This window comes from Agelaius tricolor, unplaced genomic scaffold (genome assembly GCF_023055355.1).
Source record: "Agelaius tricolor isolate 1412-34295 unplaced genomic scaffold, bAgeTri1.0.p SCAF_11, whole genome shotgun sequence".
NCBI lineage: Eukaryota > Metazoa > Chordata > Aves > Passeriformes > Icteridae > Agelaius > Agelaius tricolor.
Window position 1 is genome coordinate 8927914 of NW_027269271.1, and position 14383 is coordinate 8942296.

The window sequence follows — 14383 nt, forward strand, 5'->3', positions numbered from 1 at the left end:
CAGAAACCTCAGAACATTTAAATTTACAGCCCAGTGAGTAAGTGCATTTTAGTAGAAACCATGCTAATGAAAGGTGTCAAATACCTTTGTGAAGATGTCCATAAAGCTGCCACAACGCTGCCCATCAATTTTCACTCACAGCAGAGTGAGCTGAGTCCTGCTGCCCTCCCAGTCCCACCTGCACAGGGCTGTGGCAGTGCCCGCCCACCAGGAGAAGCTGGATCTGAATGTGACAGGCACAACTGCTCACAGGGATTTTGAAGGGGCTTTCCATCAACTGGCTTCCATTAAATACATCCTTTTGCATCTGTGAGATGAAATTGGGATCCAATCAAATACTTCATAAAACATCTTAAGACTTGCCCAAGAAAAAAGGAATTGGGAAGAAATGTTCGCCCCATCCAGATCTGTCACAGGAATAACTAGGCTGCCTGTACTTAGGAAACAATCATAAAGTGACAAGTGTATGTCTGTTTTTGAACTACAGAGATAACAGTAATGTAGAATTGTGTGTTAGAGTGATAACCTGGGATGATGCAAAGCAGTACAGTCTTGATTTGATTATAGCTGATGCTGGCACTGCCCTGTCAATTCCACAGCCACGAGGGGCAGAACAGGATAACTGAAACACTGGTGGAATTCGACTGTCTCCCAGCAAACCCAAAAGCAGTTATATGGCATGTGCACTGGAGAGACATCTTTCCAGGTGTATTGGTGTAAAACTGGCCTGGTTTCTCACTTGCTGTCTTTGCACAGGTCTCGCTAACGCAGTGTTCAGCGGCCGGAGCAGCGCGATATTTTACAGAAGCAATGGGAAAATCAGCAGAGATCTCACCAATATCATCTTTGGCTTTCGGACCAGGGACACTGATGTGATCCTGCTGTATGCAGAGAGGGAGCCTGAGTTTGTCATCATCAGCATCCACAACTCCAAACTCCTGTTTCAGTTACAAAGTGGCAACAGCTTCTACAGGCTGACCCTGGCGAGTTCAGAGTCTGTGAGCGATGGCAAATGGCACCGAGTGATGGTCTCTATGGTGGAGCCCCTGTCCCAGTCCTCCAGATGGCACATGGATATAGACAACAAGAAAGACACGGCAACCAGCACAGCTGCTGCAGGAAACCTCAACTTTTTAAGAGAAGAGACAGACATCTACGTGGCTGACAAGGCTTTTGACAGCCTGGATGGCCTGCGAGGGTGCATGAGCACCATAGAAATCAGTGGCATTTATCTCTCCTACTTTGAAAATGCTGACATCCCTACTAAAAAACCTCAAGAGGAGCAATTTCTCAAAATATCTGCAAACCCTGCTCTTACTGGCTGTTTGCAGGTAGATTTCTGCACTTCTGACCCCTGTATGCATGGGGGGATATGTGAGGACTTTTACACTTCCTACCGCTGTGTGTGTCCTGACGGATGGACTGGCACCTACTGTGAAGTCAACATTGATGAGTGCTCTTCAAACCCCTGCGTCCATGGGAACTGCTCAGATGGGATTGCCTCCTATGAGTGCAGCTGTGAGCCAGGTTACACTGGGGAGACCTGTGAGGAGGACATAGACGACTGCCATGGCCACCAGTGCGTGAATGGGGCCACCTGTGTTGATGGGATTAATGGATACTCCTGCCTGTGTGCTGCTAACTTCACTGGGAGGTTTTGCAGGTACTGTAAACAAGGCTAATCTGTAAGGTTTTGTCAAGTCTCTTCTGAAGGGCTTTTACATCCCTGATGTCTTTGTTTTAAACACAGATGTTTTGCATCTGTCTCTGTATTAATCATGACTGCAGAGTCGATGTATGAAGAGAACAGAAAGTTGTACAGATCAATTAGATGTGGACTGAGACAGTGGAGAGCTGCCAGCTCAGGCAGAGACTGATGAGACAAGGACTGAAGGAACAAGGCACAGCTCTGCTGCCCTGTTCTGCTGTCAGCATTGGTCCTGTGAGCTCTCTGATGACAAGATTACAAGTCTTCCAGAGCTTGAAAATACATGTGCTACATCTTCTTTTCAGAAAAAAAATCTTACGGTTTTTAAATCTGTATAACTATATTTTATTACAGTAATATGGCTCTATAGCTATAAAGGCAGGAATTCAGAGTTGGTAGGAGAAAATACCAATAGGAAAATAAGTTGCTTTTCTCCCCACTAACATCATCTTTTCTGGGTTGGTCTTTTCCTCCCAGCTTATTCTCAGTCCTGGTGGCTGCAAACACCACACAACCCACTTTTGCCCTTGCTTCTGACACTGCTTACTTGCTATTTCCTATTCCTCCCAGACTGTCCTCTAGAAAGGCTGCAGGCTTTTCCCTTTAATTGCCCTTCTCTGCATACCCATAAAATTCTGCCCTCTAAGCATGTCCAATTCCTCTCCAAGAAGGCAAAATCCTTCTCCTTCCTTCAGAACACTCCAACAAATCCAGTCTGCTGCAGCCCAAAGGATGCAGACAATCATCTTTACACTATCCAATTACAGGATATAATTACTTTATCTTTTAGGATATAATTGCTAAAATTGACAGGTTTTGTTGACTTTTTCTGAGTAGTAAGGACATCCTCAGATTTGAAGATGCCTTATGGTGGTCCAATATTTTTTATCTTGTATGTTAAGTCTGTCTCTTTTGAACTCTTATACTAAGCTGTCCAGGTATCACAGAGAACCACATTAGTAATGTAAGTAGAGTGATGTCCTTTTTTTTTAAATGATAAATGAATCATTATTTTGCCAGTAAATATTTGGAAAAGAAAAATTAAATCCGTCAAATTAAAAAAGTTTGGCAAAACATGTTCTGGGAGTCTTAAATCTGAGTTCCAGCTGTCATTCCTTTGGGCAATACCCTGCTCCCCTGCTTCAGCTGAGAGAGCAGGAGACATCCAGAACAAGGACAGTGCCAATAACTGCTGCTGCCTCCTTGTGTGCCCAGGTACAGAAGATTACCTTACACAGTGTGTGGGAATGAGGAGAGGAACCTCACGTGCTTCAACTACGGCAACTGCAGCGACCTGGGCGGGGAGCTGAGCTGTGCGTGCCTGCCAGGCTTTGTGGGAGAACGGTGAGAGCCTTTGTCCTGCCCATCCCTGGGGAGCACCTCTTCCAAAAGCTGGTCAAAAGAGTCCAGAGGGTAACAGCCAGCCCTCCGGCAGAAATACAGACAGAGCAGCTGATTTATAATGCAGGAGTTCCTTGCTAGAGTGACTCTGAGGGTCTGGAGTATTGTGGTTTTGGACAAAAATCACAAACGAATGCAGCAAGGTTTAGTCCAATGCAGCACCAGTAATCCAGTCCCAGATATTACTTCTTAATTAGCACTTCAGGCTTGCTTCTCTGTGCCTTTTCTTTTGTTTCTGTGCCAAATCTTCATATGACAAGTTAAAATGTTGCCTTTCCATAGGTGGGGACACACACATATCCTGCTCATATACCTGAACCAGCTGCATGCTCTGGCACATGAATATGCAAAGCTGTTCCATTTTCACATGTCTGTGCTGTGAATATACAATCTATTCTATCCCAGGGATAGTAAGAGGTGGCACACCTAGTGGCATGGTGTACCATGCTTTCTTACTGAATGCTGAAGTGTGAGAACAGAATGAATGCTTTCAGAAATTATTAAGGAACACTTTGTGCATGTTATTGTTTAGCCTGGAACAGAGGGACCTTCCTCACAGTGAAATTTGTATCTTGTAGCCCAGTTCACACTTAATACTGGCCTTCAAAGAGCTCTGGAGCAGGGAGGGCTGAGAGCCTCAGGGCAGGCATCAGGTGCTGCAGAAACCTAGGAAGGCATTGTCCCAGTCATAGCCTGAACAGGTAATGGCATTTTGGATAGAGTGACAGGAAAAGCTGTACATACTCCAGGTGAAACTAGCATTATGTCAGAATATCATATCCAAAAGTTCAACAGGACCAAGCTGTAACACAGAGAAGTTACCAACAAAAGGTTTTCATTCTCTCAAAAACTTATGAGCCCACTGATTTTGTGGAAAGAGTACAGTAGGCTATAAAAGACATGAAATGAAGATTTCCACCCACTCAATGCACAGTGTGGTTGGCAGACACACTTGAATTGCACTGTTAACAGCCAGGTCGCCTGTGTACCACCTCACAATATTCAACAAGGGGGAAACGATACAATAAAATAAAATTTTAAGACGTAAAAGCATATTCATAGCCACTTCTGCACTGTGTGTATTTCTTGGGACTTTGAGGCAGCAGGAAAGCACTTTTTCCTTCTCCCTCCCCTGCCAGCCTACCTGCTAACTGCAGCTTTGGGAGTGAGCCTTCCTTCCATCCATCCCAGTGGCTGGCAGTAATCTCTCTTTTACAGCTCCCAGGGTTCTCGTGTGGAGCCTGTGCCCGGCGAGCTGCAGGGAGCTGCCTGTGGCAGCCAGGCTCTCTCCTCTCAAATGGAGCATTTGGCCTCTGCTCCTCCAGGCTGCCAAGCCATAAACCAGCAGTGCTTCCATACTTGGGGGTCTCACTAGATCAAATGAGAACATTTCATCCCTTTTTTTTTGCTTTTTTTCCAGAACAAATTCAAATATATCTGTTAATAAGAATATTAAAACCAAATCCCTTTGTATATTTATGTATCAGACTGATAAAGCAGGCATTTTCCTTTAAGACAATATTTCAGCCTTCAGAAAGCCACTGGTGCACAGTATAGAGAAATTCTATGCCAATCAATTGACTTGAGATCACATTAAAAAAATCCAAATGGATTTAATAGCAGGTGGAAAGGGAAATGTGTAAAGATTGATCTCCATAAAAGAAGATAGAGCTCTCTCTCAAAAACAAATTTGTAATGTAATTCAGGCTGGAACTTTCAAAATTATATTAAGGGAGTCAGGTTTTTAAGTGTTCCTGAAACTCAGTTGGATTCAGGTACCTCATTCCCCAGAAGATTTGAGAGGTTTTTGGCTTTTTAAAAATTTGCATAGGTAATTTCATAGCAATACAATTTTTATACATTGGATAAATAACTTAGGTCTTTGAAGTATATGAATATAATTCAATATTTAAGGAAGCTATTGAAAGAAGTTTAGATTAGAATAGAGTAAGAGTGTTTAATATAAAAATACTCTTCTCTGATGTAAGATTAATATGTTTATTGCTTGGTTATGAATATGACTGAACAAAGCAATTCCTTATAATTCAGAGAGAATTTCTCACATTTTTCTCCAAGTACAAACCTGCATTTTTACCTGGAAAAAATAGGATTAACTGTTAGCACTATTTGATAAAAGGGAGCAGGGAATAAAAGGGAACATTTTCAGAGCAAAAATCACCAAATCAGTAGTTTTCAAACAGTCTTACACATCCCTCATTATCCTTCCATTGGCCACCTTGAGAAATTATAACTCAAATTTCTTGTATCACCAGAATTAGCTCAAAACCATTTAATGATACATATTAAGGCTTATGAAACCTGTCCTGCACCATTCTTACCTTTTTTGGGACCCATCTCAAAGCAACTGGATAGGAAATTGTGCTGGGATCTATTGGCATTCCAAATTGAGGGAAGAAATTAAAAGGTTAGAAAAACCCACCCAAAAAGCAGGTAAATATTTCTAGGAGCACTCAGCTGGCAAAAACACACATTTGTTTGACTCATATCCAGATTACTGAGAAGGAAACTGTGTCCTCAGCTCCTGGAACAATGACAAGGACAAGCGAGCTGTCAGCAGGACTCGCACCAGAGCTGGCTCTGAGATCACACAAGAACTTGCACTGCACCTTGCTAAGCACCAGTAACCGTGAAGTGCTTTACAGGGATGAAATTACCTGCTTAACTGCCTGTGTTTGGAAACCATACAGGAAGGTCAGAGTTTGAGTGGGGCTCATCAGCTAGTTAATAAAACCATAAACACGTGTGGAAACCCACCCCAGAGCATCTCCATCCCCCCAAAGCGGCTGAATTAAACAGGTGCCTGTTGGAAGCATTGGGTGCCTGGTTCCCGAGGCTGACTGTTTGCAGTCTCTCCTGCAGGTGTGAGAAGGACATTGATGAGTGCAGCTCTGACCCATGTCTGAACGGGGGCCTGTGCCAGAACCTGCTCAACAAGTTCCACTGCCTGTGCGACGTGAACTTCGCCGGGGACCGCTGTGAGATCGATGTAAGCGACCTCTCCTTCTTTGTCTCTTTGCTCTTGTGGCAGAACCTCTTTCAGCTCCTCTCCTATCTCATTCTGCGAATGGATGATGAGCCAGCAGTCGAGTGGGGTGATCAGGAAGACTATTGAGCTGTCTTTAAACTTTTGTGTTTTACTGCAGCAGAAGATGCCTTGACTAAGCAGCTTAGCGAAGCAATACAAATATCAGAGTTTTAAAACTTGTTTTATATTTCTTTGAATGGTTTTTCTATGAATCCTTTCAGATCTGGTTTAGTTAATAGATTTAGTTTTAGAACAAATGCTAGCAGATGTTAAAGAGTTCACCCCACCTTCACCAGAGCATTTCACCACATGGACGCTGCCAGTGGGTGACAGTGAGACGATTAAAAGGAAACACAAATGTCACATTTACTGAGGGTGGGATTCAAACCCTACTGCAATGAGCGGCAGACTCACTGCCTTCAATAATTCTAATCTTAAACTAAATCTTGCAGGTGGTCAGTATTTTTACATCACACACCATGTTTATTGCTGTTCCTTTGGCAGTTAGGCCTTACACCTGTGAAATTGTGAGGGATATTTTTGGATAATTAGGTAATGGTTTGGATTAGCAATTGACAGCAAGCTGAGGAGGCTCCCACATCCATCTGAATTAGTGTCAATCCTGCACTGATATCACTAATCCTGATCCTCTGCTCCAGTAGCCTCTACAGATGTACTATACTGAGATAAAATACAGCCATCTTAATTTTTACCAACATTTCCCCTTTCAGGAAAGGCCCAGTAAATGTCTCAGACTTGAAATCACAGATTTGTTTTTTGTCTAAAGATTTTTATAACTTTAAGTAAATCTGTTTTACTTACTAGTAGATCAGTGTCATCAGACAAAAAAAAAATGGGAGTTTTCTTTCTTAAGAAGCAAGCAAGGTAATTGGGTTGGTTGTCCATGGATTCTTAAAAGATGAAAAAAGGACCTGAAAATTATGAATGCCAGGAGATTTAACAAAAATATTATAGCAAAATATCTTTGTAGGTACCTTTGAGACTGCAGACATAACTGAAATACATTGTTAAATACTAAACTTTCATAAAAAGTGAGGAGATTTTCTTTTTTAACCATTATTTAAGACAAAAACCTCATTTATGAATGATGAAATAATTTATTTGGACGTTCATTATTATATTTGCAGAGATTCTCTATCCCTTTTAGTCATTTGAATAGCGTCCTTGAGAGAGGATTTGAAAGAACAAGTGTGTATAGGGTGGTGTTTTTTTATCAGCTGTATGGCAGGTAGCAGAGTTTTAAAGACTAACACCATACTGGGAGGTTTTCTGACTCCAGAGGGGACAGTTGATCTTTTGGAGAAGTCCTTGAAATCACTGATACCAGCTTCCCCCACTTCAAACCTGCCCCTGTCCTCCCTAACTCGCTGCAGGTTGGACCTGGTGCATCCAGGAAAAGCAAATCCCCCTTTAAATCTCCAGTGACATTGGGACACCCTGAAATGTGTCTGAGTGAGATTTTAAGGTTTCTGTTTTGCCACAGCAGGATATGGATCAGACAGTGGATCAAGACTATTTTTTATTTTCCACCTTTCATGAATGCCCCCAGTCTGGTATTTTTCTGAGTACCACTCAGCACACGAATGCAGCAACATTTCTGCTGTTAAAAACCCTACTCCTGTTTTAGGGGGGAGGAAAAAGAACAAACAAACTTTTGCACATTTGTGGAAAAAAAATTATGATTCATCCCTGTCACATATTCCTATTCCTGGCATCTGCCTTAGTATGAAAATAAAGCACTGTGTACTTACCTACAAGAATTGTACACAAGGATAATTTCTTTGCTGGCTTTATCATGAAAAAGATTAGGGAAATTTTTTTGTTAAACTCTTATTAAAAATAATTATAAATAATTTTGTATTATATATAAAAATTTATTTTAAAAATCCTTTCCTCCTTGTAAGCAATCAATAAACACTAGATGGGAATGCACTGGATATGAAATTAATGTAGCAGTGTCAGGAAGAAAACTATATATACCATCAGATATAAGTTTAGTTATCTTACTTGCAATCACGTGTAATACTGGGAATTACAGAACACAGGCAAAGAGAAAAAAACAAAACCAGACTACATTTTGGAATTTTTTATTCCAGTGAAAATAGTTTTGGAAAATTGCTTTCATGTGGGGAAATTCAAAATAATAGCATCTTATGTTGGGAATTTGATTCCAAACTAGCTTTCATTTAATCAGAGCTAAAAACATTTCTCAGTTCAGTATTATTGAAATGAAAAATGAAAAATTAATCAGAAATAACTTGAAATAAAAACTGTCCTATTTCAGAATGCTAACTAAAGACAAAGAAATAAGAAATTTTAAAAATTCAAATGAAGAAAGTTCTGCTACTTATCAAAGCTCAAACCATTTATTTTTTCTTAAATAACTATAACTATAATTAAGAAAATAATGAAGTTTAGTTTGGTTTTATTTTCTCACTAGTTTTAGTTCAGTTTCCACATAACTAAATTGAACCATTATGTACTTTATAGAATATGTACAACAGGACACACTACATTAAGCAAAAATTTCATCATGGTCTTAATGATGAAGAAAGGTAGAAAGCAATAAATGTAATAACAGTATGTCTGGCATTAGACCTATATCCAAAATGTGAAAACAATAAGAATCCATTTGTGTAGCGATTCCAATACTCTTTCCATTCAGTACTAGACACTTGATATGAGTGTTTATGCAATATTAAACACAGGTTTCATATTAATTTACAGCAATATGCAAGTTATTATTCTAAACTCAATTAGCAGGGCATCAGTTCTTTCTTTCTTTTACTAAAAACACTCACCTGTAATTGAATTCTTTCCTTCCTCTAATGCCTTGTCATCATGAAACATCCCCTGGCCTCAGAAATGCTGCTCTTCCTCTTTGTACTTCTGTATCCTCAACTTCATTGTGCACGTGTACATAAATTTCCTACCTTTATACACCAAATAAACCTTCTGCCTTTGTCTCTTTATGTCTGCTCCTCATTTCCTGCTGATGGCTCTGTCCATTTGCTTTCAGTGTGCCATGTTTTCTGAACACTTCACAGGAACACCACACACCAACCAAGGCTGCTTCATCCCAGGGTGTTCCATGAGTTCTGGAAGGGCAGGGTCAGGCAGGTGCCTCCCACTGAAGCTCTTCAGCCACTCCAACCACCCCAGCTGCACTCCTGCAGACTTGGTATTTCTAGTTTTAAAAGTCAAAAAATAAGTAAACAAGTGCCACGTTAAGTGAAATAATTTTCTATATTTTTTTAAGAGATGCAGGTGTCAGACAAATAAAGGGAAACTGGTATAAAAGCAAACATGAAAAAAATAGCTGGATGAATAATGGCACTGGGTACTAACCTTTTTGGAAAAACATCCAGTTGCTGAGATTTTTTAGAATTCAAGGGGCTGAAACATGAAAATTCATGTTTAATATTAAGATATAATAGCAAGATCTTCATACATCTCCAGTGTTGCAATTGTACTTCAAATCTTTTGATAATTGATTTTTTTTTTAAATAATTGAAATTTTTTTAAATACACAAACTCCCTGCTGAGTTCATGCTTTTGTGGAAAATCAGTATTTATAAAAAAAAAGAAATATCAAAACACACTCCTACTAATTTGGGCATTGAGAAGAAGTTGGGAAAACATCATCTCAATATACTCAGAATCAGAGGAGGGATACAAGACATGCAAATGAAAGAAAGCCAAAAAACAAGGTCATGATTTTTGGAGGCATGGCTTGTGATGCTCCATGGTGGTAATATCTGTAATGGATCCCTCTGTGGTACTGAGACTCAGACTGGTTTTCAGATGCCAGTGACTGTCATTCATAAAGCTGGATAATGAGAACTAACAGTGTTTGGGCTTGAGGCAGAATTTAGATTTCTGAAAAGAGGGGGAAGACAGCACTGATGGAGACACTGGAAGGGAGAGCAAAGGGATTTGCATCAGCTGTGGGATGAGTGAAAGCATATTCTTCACTGTGCTTGGAAAATACACAAGGGGGTTTTCAGTGAGTAGGTGTCTCCAGGGAATGGCAGATTGTCTTTTCTGACCATTGTTCTTACTTCTGGCTCTTAAAAATCCAGGCTCTGACTGAGCCCTCTCTGCAGCTGTATCTTATGACAATTTTAACTACAAAGAGCCCATGTGTTTGTGAATTTGAAAATATCCTTGATATATGCTTATTTAGGTGTTCTTACTCCCAGATTACTGAGGAAACTAGATCCAATAATCATTTACTCACTGCACATGACTACAGTACATTGGTGAACCTAAAAATAGGAAAAAATCTGCTTCAAACCAACAGTGATGAAATAAGATTTAATTCTTTCTTTGCAAATATTTTTTCTGCCCTGACAGCCAAAAGTTCAGCCAAGAGGGCATTTTACTTGTTTATATTAACTTTCAGCACTTGAACTTATACATTTATATCTTGAGTTAGTGATTCTCCCTAAAATAATGAAACTCTTGTTTGCAATAAATTATTCAAAATTTCTACTTCAAAACCCACAAGGCCTGGTTCTGAGAACTATAACCCTAAAAAGGCAGTGAAATAAAAGCTGCAGCAAATCTTCTTTCTGTGGTACTGAGATTACCATTAGTTGAAATGGATCTCCAGGGAGTAAAGACAAAACCCAGGGTTGGGTTGTTCATTTTACTTCGTGTTTCAGGAGTGCCCTGAGCCCCATTAGACTGTGAGCACATCCTGCCAGGCCTGGGTCCTGCTGGTGCTGGCAAACAGCTCCAGCTGAGCTTTGGAATTGTTCCTTGAACATTGTCACCAGCAGCACCTTTGGGACAGCACTCCCTCACAAAACACACCCCCTCTCCTATTGTACGTGTGAATATACATGAGACTTGAAAGGGGAGGTGGATTTCATGTCCCAGCATTGAAGCTGTCCTTGGTTCACAGAGCTGCTGCCTTGTGCTGCACCACTGCTGCTTCCACGTTCTCTTCCAGCTGGTACCATTCCATCCTCCTGGGCACAAGGACAAGCATCATGCACTGGAGGTTATGAGTCACACTTAATGTCATTAAAAATACACCGATAAGCATGTTGGTTATGTTCAATATTGAATCTAAATTCAATAAAACTCTCTCAGGCTTCCATAGCACAGACACAGGGAATTTTGATTGAATCTGCTCTACAGTGATTAGTTAATGTATTCATTAACTGGAAAGGTTAGTAATATGAACGTAGCAAATGATACTTAATTACAATAATTAATGCCTGGTGATTCATGAATAATACATTCCATAGCTATTTACATATTCATACTTATGAGGCTATTAATGGATAATTACCATTTGACTAAAAGACATGGACATCAGGAATGTAACAACCAGGCTGTTTTCCCCCAGTCTCACTGTGGCTTTACCTGCATGCCTTGCTCTTGTACACCTCTACCTTGTACACAGAAACATCAGCAGTATTTTGGTTTTAAGGCCTACAGAGTGATCTAATGGCATTTACAGCCCACGCAGGTTAAGTTTCCACTCTGCACCAGTTCTCAGCCAGTATTCCCATCAGTTTCTGTCTGGAGATTGCAAAACTCTGAAAGTACTTTGTTCTCTTCACCATCAGTACAGATTTGTTCTTGCTCTTTCCTACTGCAGATGGTCAGGACACTTTCATACTTTAGAATTTTTTAATTCGTGAGATTGGGTAGAAATATTGAAAAAAATAGGAAAATTAGGTTAGCTATATTGGAAGCACCTTCAAAGTGAAAAATTCTGCCCCTGATACTTGGTACTTCTGCTCCTAATACACATATTTCAGCCTCCACATAAGCAGATACTTTGCTAGACCTCCCAAGAGAAGCCCTTGAGAGCAATAGAGAAATATAAATAAAACACAAATTAAAAAAATAAATTAAAATTCTTATTAAAATATATTTTAAGGCAATAAGATAATTTTTATTCTTACCCTAAGATTGAAAGCCCAATGTTGAACAACAACACCAAGACAGTGATTTTCAGCAGCCAGCCTCAGGAGTGTGGTAAAATGAACAAGTAAAGCTGGGTAAGTCAACTGAATAGTGCTGCCAGCCTGAGTTTCAGACAGGCCACTCACCTGCTGCTCATCCACAGCAGGAGCTAAGGAGCTGTGGGTGCCCAGGTCCCAGAGAAGCTCCTTGCAGCCTGCAGGAGGGAGCAGAGGCTCTCCCCACGTGGGCTCAGCTCCAGGCTCCCCTGACAGTCCCAGAGCAGCCCAGGGCTCGGGGCAGAAAGGTCAGGCTGAGCTCCTGGGGAGCAGCAGGCTCCTTAATGAGGAGCACATTTGTACCTGCTGGGACTTCTGTCTTCTCCAGAGCTCTGGCAGCCTCTTGGAAAAGTCTGGTATGGATGGACAGTGCAACATTTCCAAAATGACACCATTCTCTGAAGGGCTCTGTCCTATTTCCACTGCGGGTGAGGTGCCCCTAATGATAGAACCTGAGGAAATCAGAGGGGTTTAAAACCCCTCACCAGCACGTTCTGACATCACACTGAACCCAGCAGTGCCTGAGGAGCAGTGGAGAGGGGACTGAATCCCTGCTCAGAACTGATGCCCTCTGCTTGCAGCACCCACAGTGCCATGACATTCCTGCTGGCACTGCTGCCCAAGCAGGAGCAAGCCCTGGGTCAGCAGAGCTACCAACTCTCACCTGTCAGCTTTCCTGAGGCTCCCAGGACCTGCAGGGGGGAAAGAAACACTCTGGGCTATGTAACTTACATCCTGCAAGGCTGCTCCTGGAAGTTTAAAGGGCATTTCCTGGTGCTTCTGATTTACTCTCTGTAGTACCTTACTTGGTTTGAGAAAACCCTCATCAGGGCAACTGTTTGTACAGAACAGGTAAACTTTTACAGTCTGATGGTAGTCTATTGAAATGAGATTATTTCAATGACTGAAATAAATGTATACTTTTATTAGCCCAGCAGAATCAGCATAACTGAGCTGGGAAGAAGCTGGAGTTTATTTGTTTCACATCATTTGTGTGGTTGCAGATCACCCACCATGGCAGAATCATTACCATTGATGGTAGGAGCCAGACAGGGCTCAGCTTTATTCCAGTGCCAGGTCAAATGTGGGGTAAGAAGAAACATCTCTACATTTATAAAATGAGCAGCTCTGCTCTGGAAGTCACTGGAAATGTCACAATGCCATTTTTGCAGTTGTTTTTCAGAGCAGAACAATGCCTTAATACCCTTTGCTATTTTGTATTAGTCTGCATTCAGGACAGAGGATTTAACTAAAACTTCTAAAAGGATATTGGATGAAACACATTTAATGTGTGTCACAACATAAGGTACAAAAGCATTAGGATGCAAAGACAATAAGGATATCTAACATGTCCTAGCTGGGAAAGACAAGAAAGCTCTTCACAGGGCCAGGATTACTGCATGCATCAGTGAAAAGCAGTTGAATATTTAATGTGCATGGTAAATATAAGCAGAAAAGGGAGCCCAGATGACACATGACAGCATAACACTCTGCAGTACAGAATCAGCTCCAGCACAGTGCTCACATAACACTTTAGTATTCAGATTAACACATTTTGTCTGTACACCATCCTTTCTGTTGCAATGGCATTGTCTTCCCTATTCTCACCTTCTGATGTTTTCCCTGTGGACCCACATCCACATCACATGGGTATTTACTTCAGTCATTGCTCACTTTATAACACATTCATGCAGTCTGTGCCTGCATTGTTCAGATACTAAATTTTATGTCCTATTTTTTTCTTATATGCTTCATGAGACCTAATGTTCTCTTCTATTTTTCACTTCTTGGTATGAAACTCCATTCCTAATAACATCTGAAAAAAATTACACACTTTACTAGGCTTGTGGAATATTACTCCACTGAAAAGGAATAAAAATAATTCCTGTTCTGAGAATCTGAAAAAAAAAATGGTTTCAAATGATCAATAACATCTATCTATTTTGATACAGAGAAATGTTTAAATGAGAGGCAGAGCTTGTTACACAAATATCTGAATATTCTACCAATCCAAATGTGCAGCAAACACAACCGTCCTTGAATTCATTCAAATCATATTTGGTAGAAGAAATTATTCAGTTTTCCAAAAAAATAACAGCACTGAAGTAAAAAATGTGATATTGCTGTAATTCAAAGGACAAGGAAATCAGCAGCTTTACAAATCTTTGTAATTATTTAGAGTGAACAGATTTTGCACCAGTGGAGACAGCTTTGATTGTTGGTGGT

The 14383-nt window shown here is 40.6% G+C and overlaps 1 protein-coding gene across 2 annotated transcripts in view; it reads left to right on the forward strand.

Moving 5' to 3' along the window:
* The window catches only part of CRB1 (crumbs cell polarity complex component 1), a 97487-nt gene that overhangs the window by 68732 nt on the left and 14372 nt on the right, over positions 1–14383 (forward strand). For both annotated transcript variants that reach the window (XM_071436018.1, XM_071436017.1), the window contains exons 9-11: positions 757–1663; positions 2924–3052; positions 5990–6116. In XM_071436018.1, coding sequence (XP_071292119.1) covers positions 757–1663; positions 2924–3052; positions 5990–6116 — 1163 coding nt within the window. The remainder of the gene's footprint in view (positions 1–756; positions 1664–2923; positions 3053–5989; positions 6117–14383) is intronic.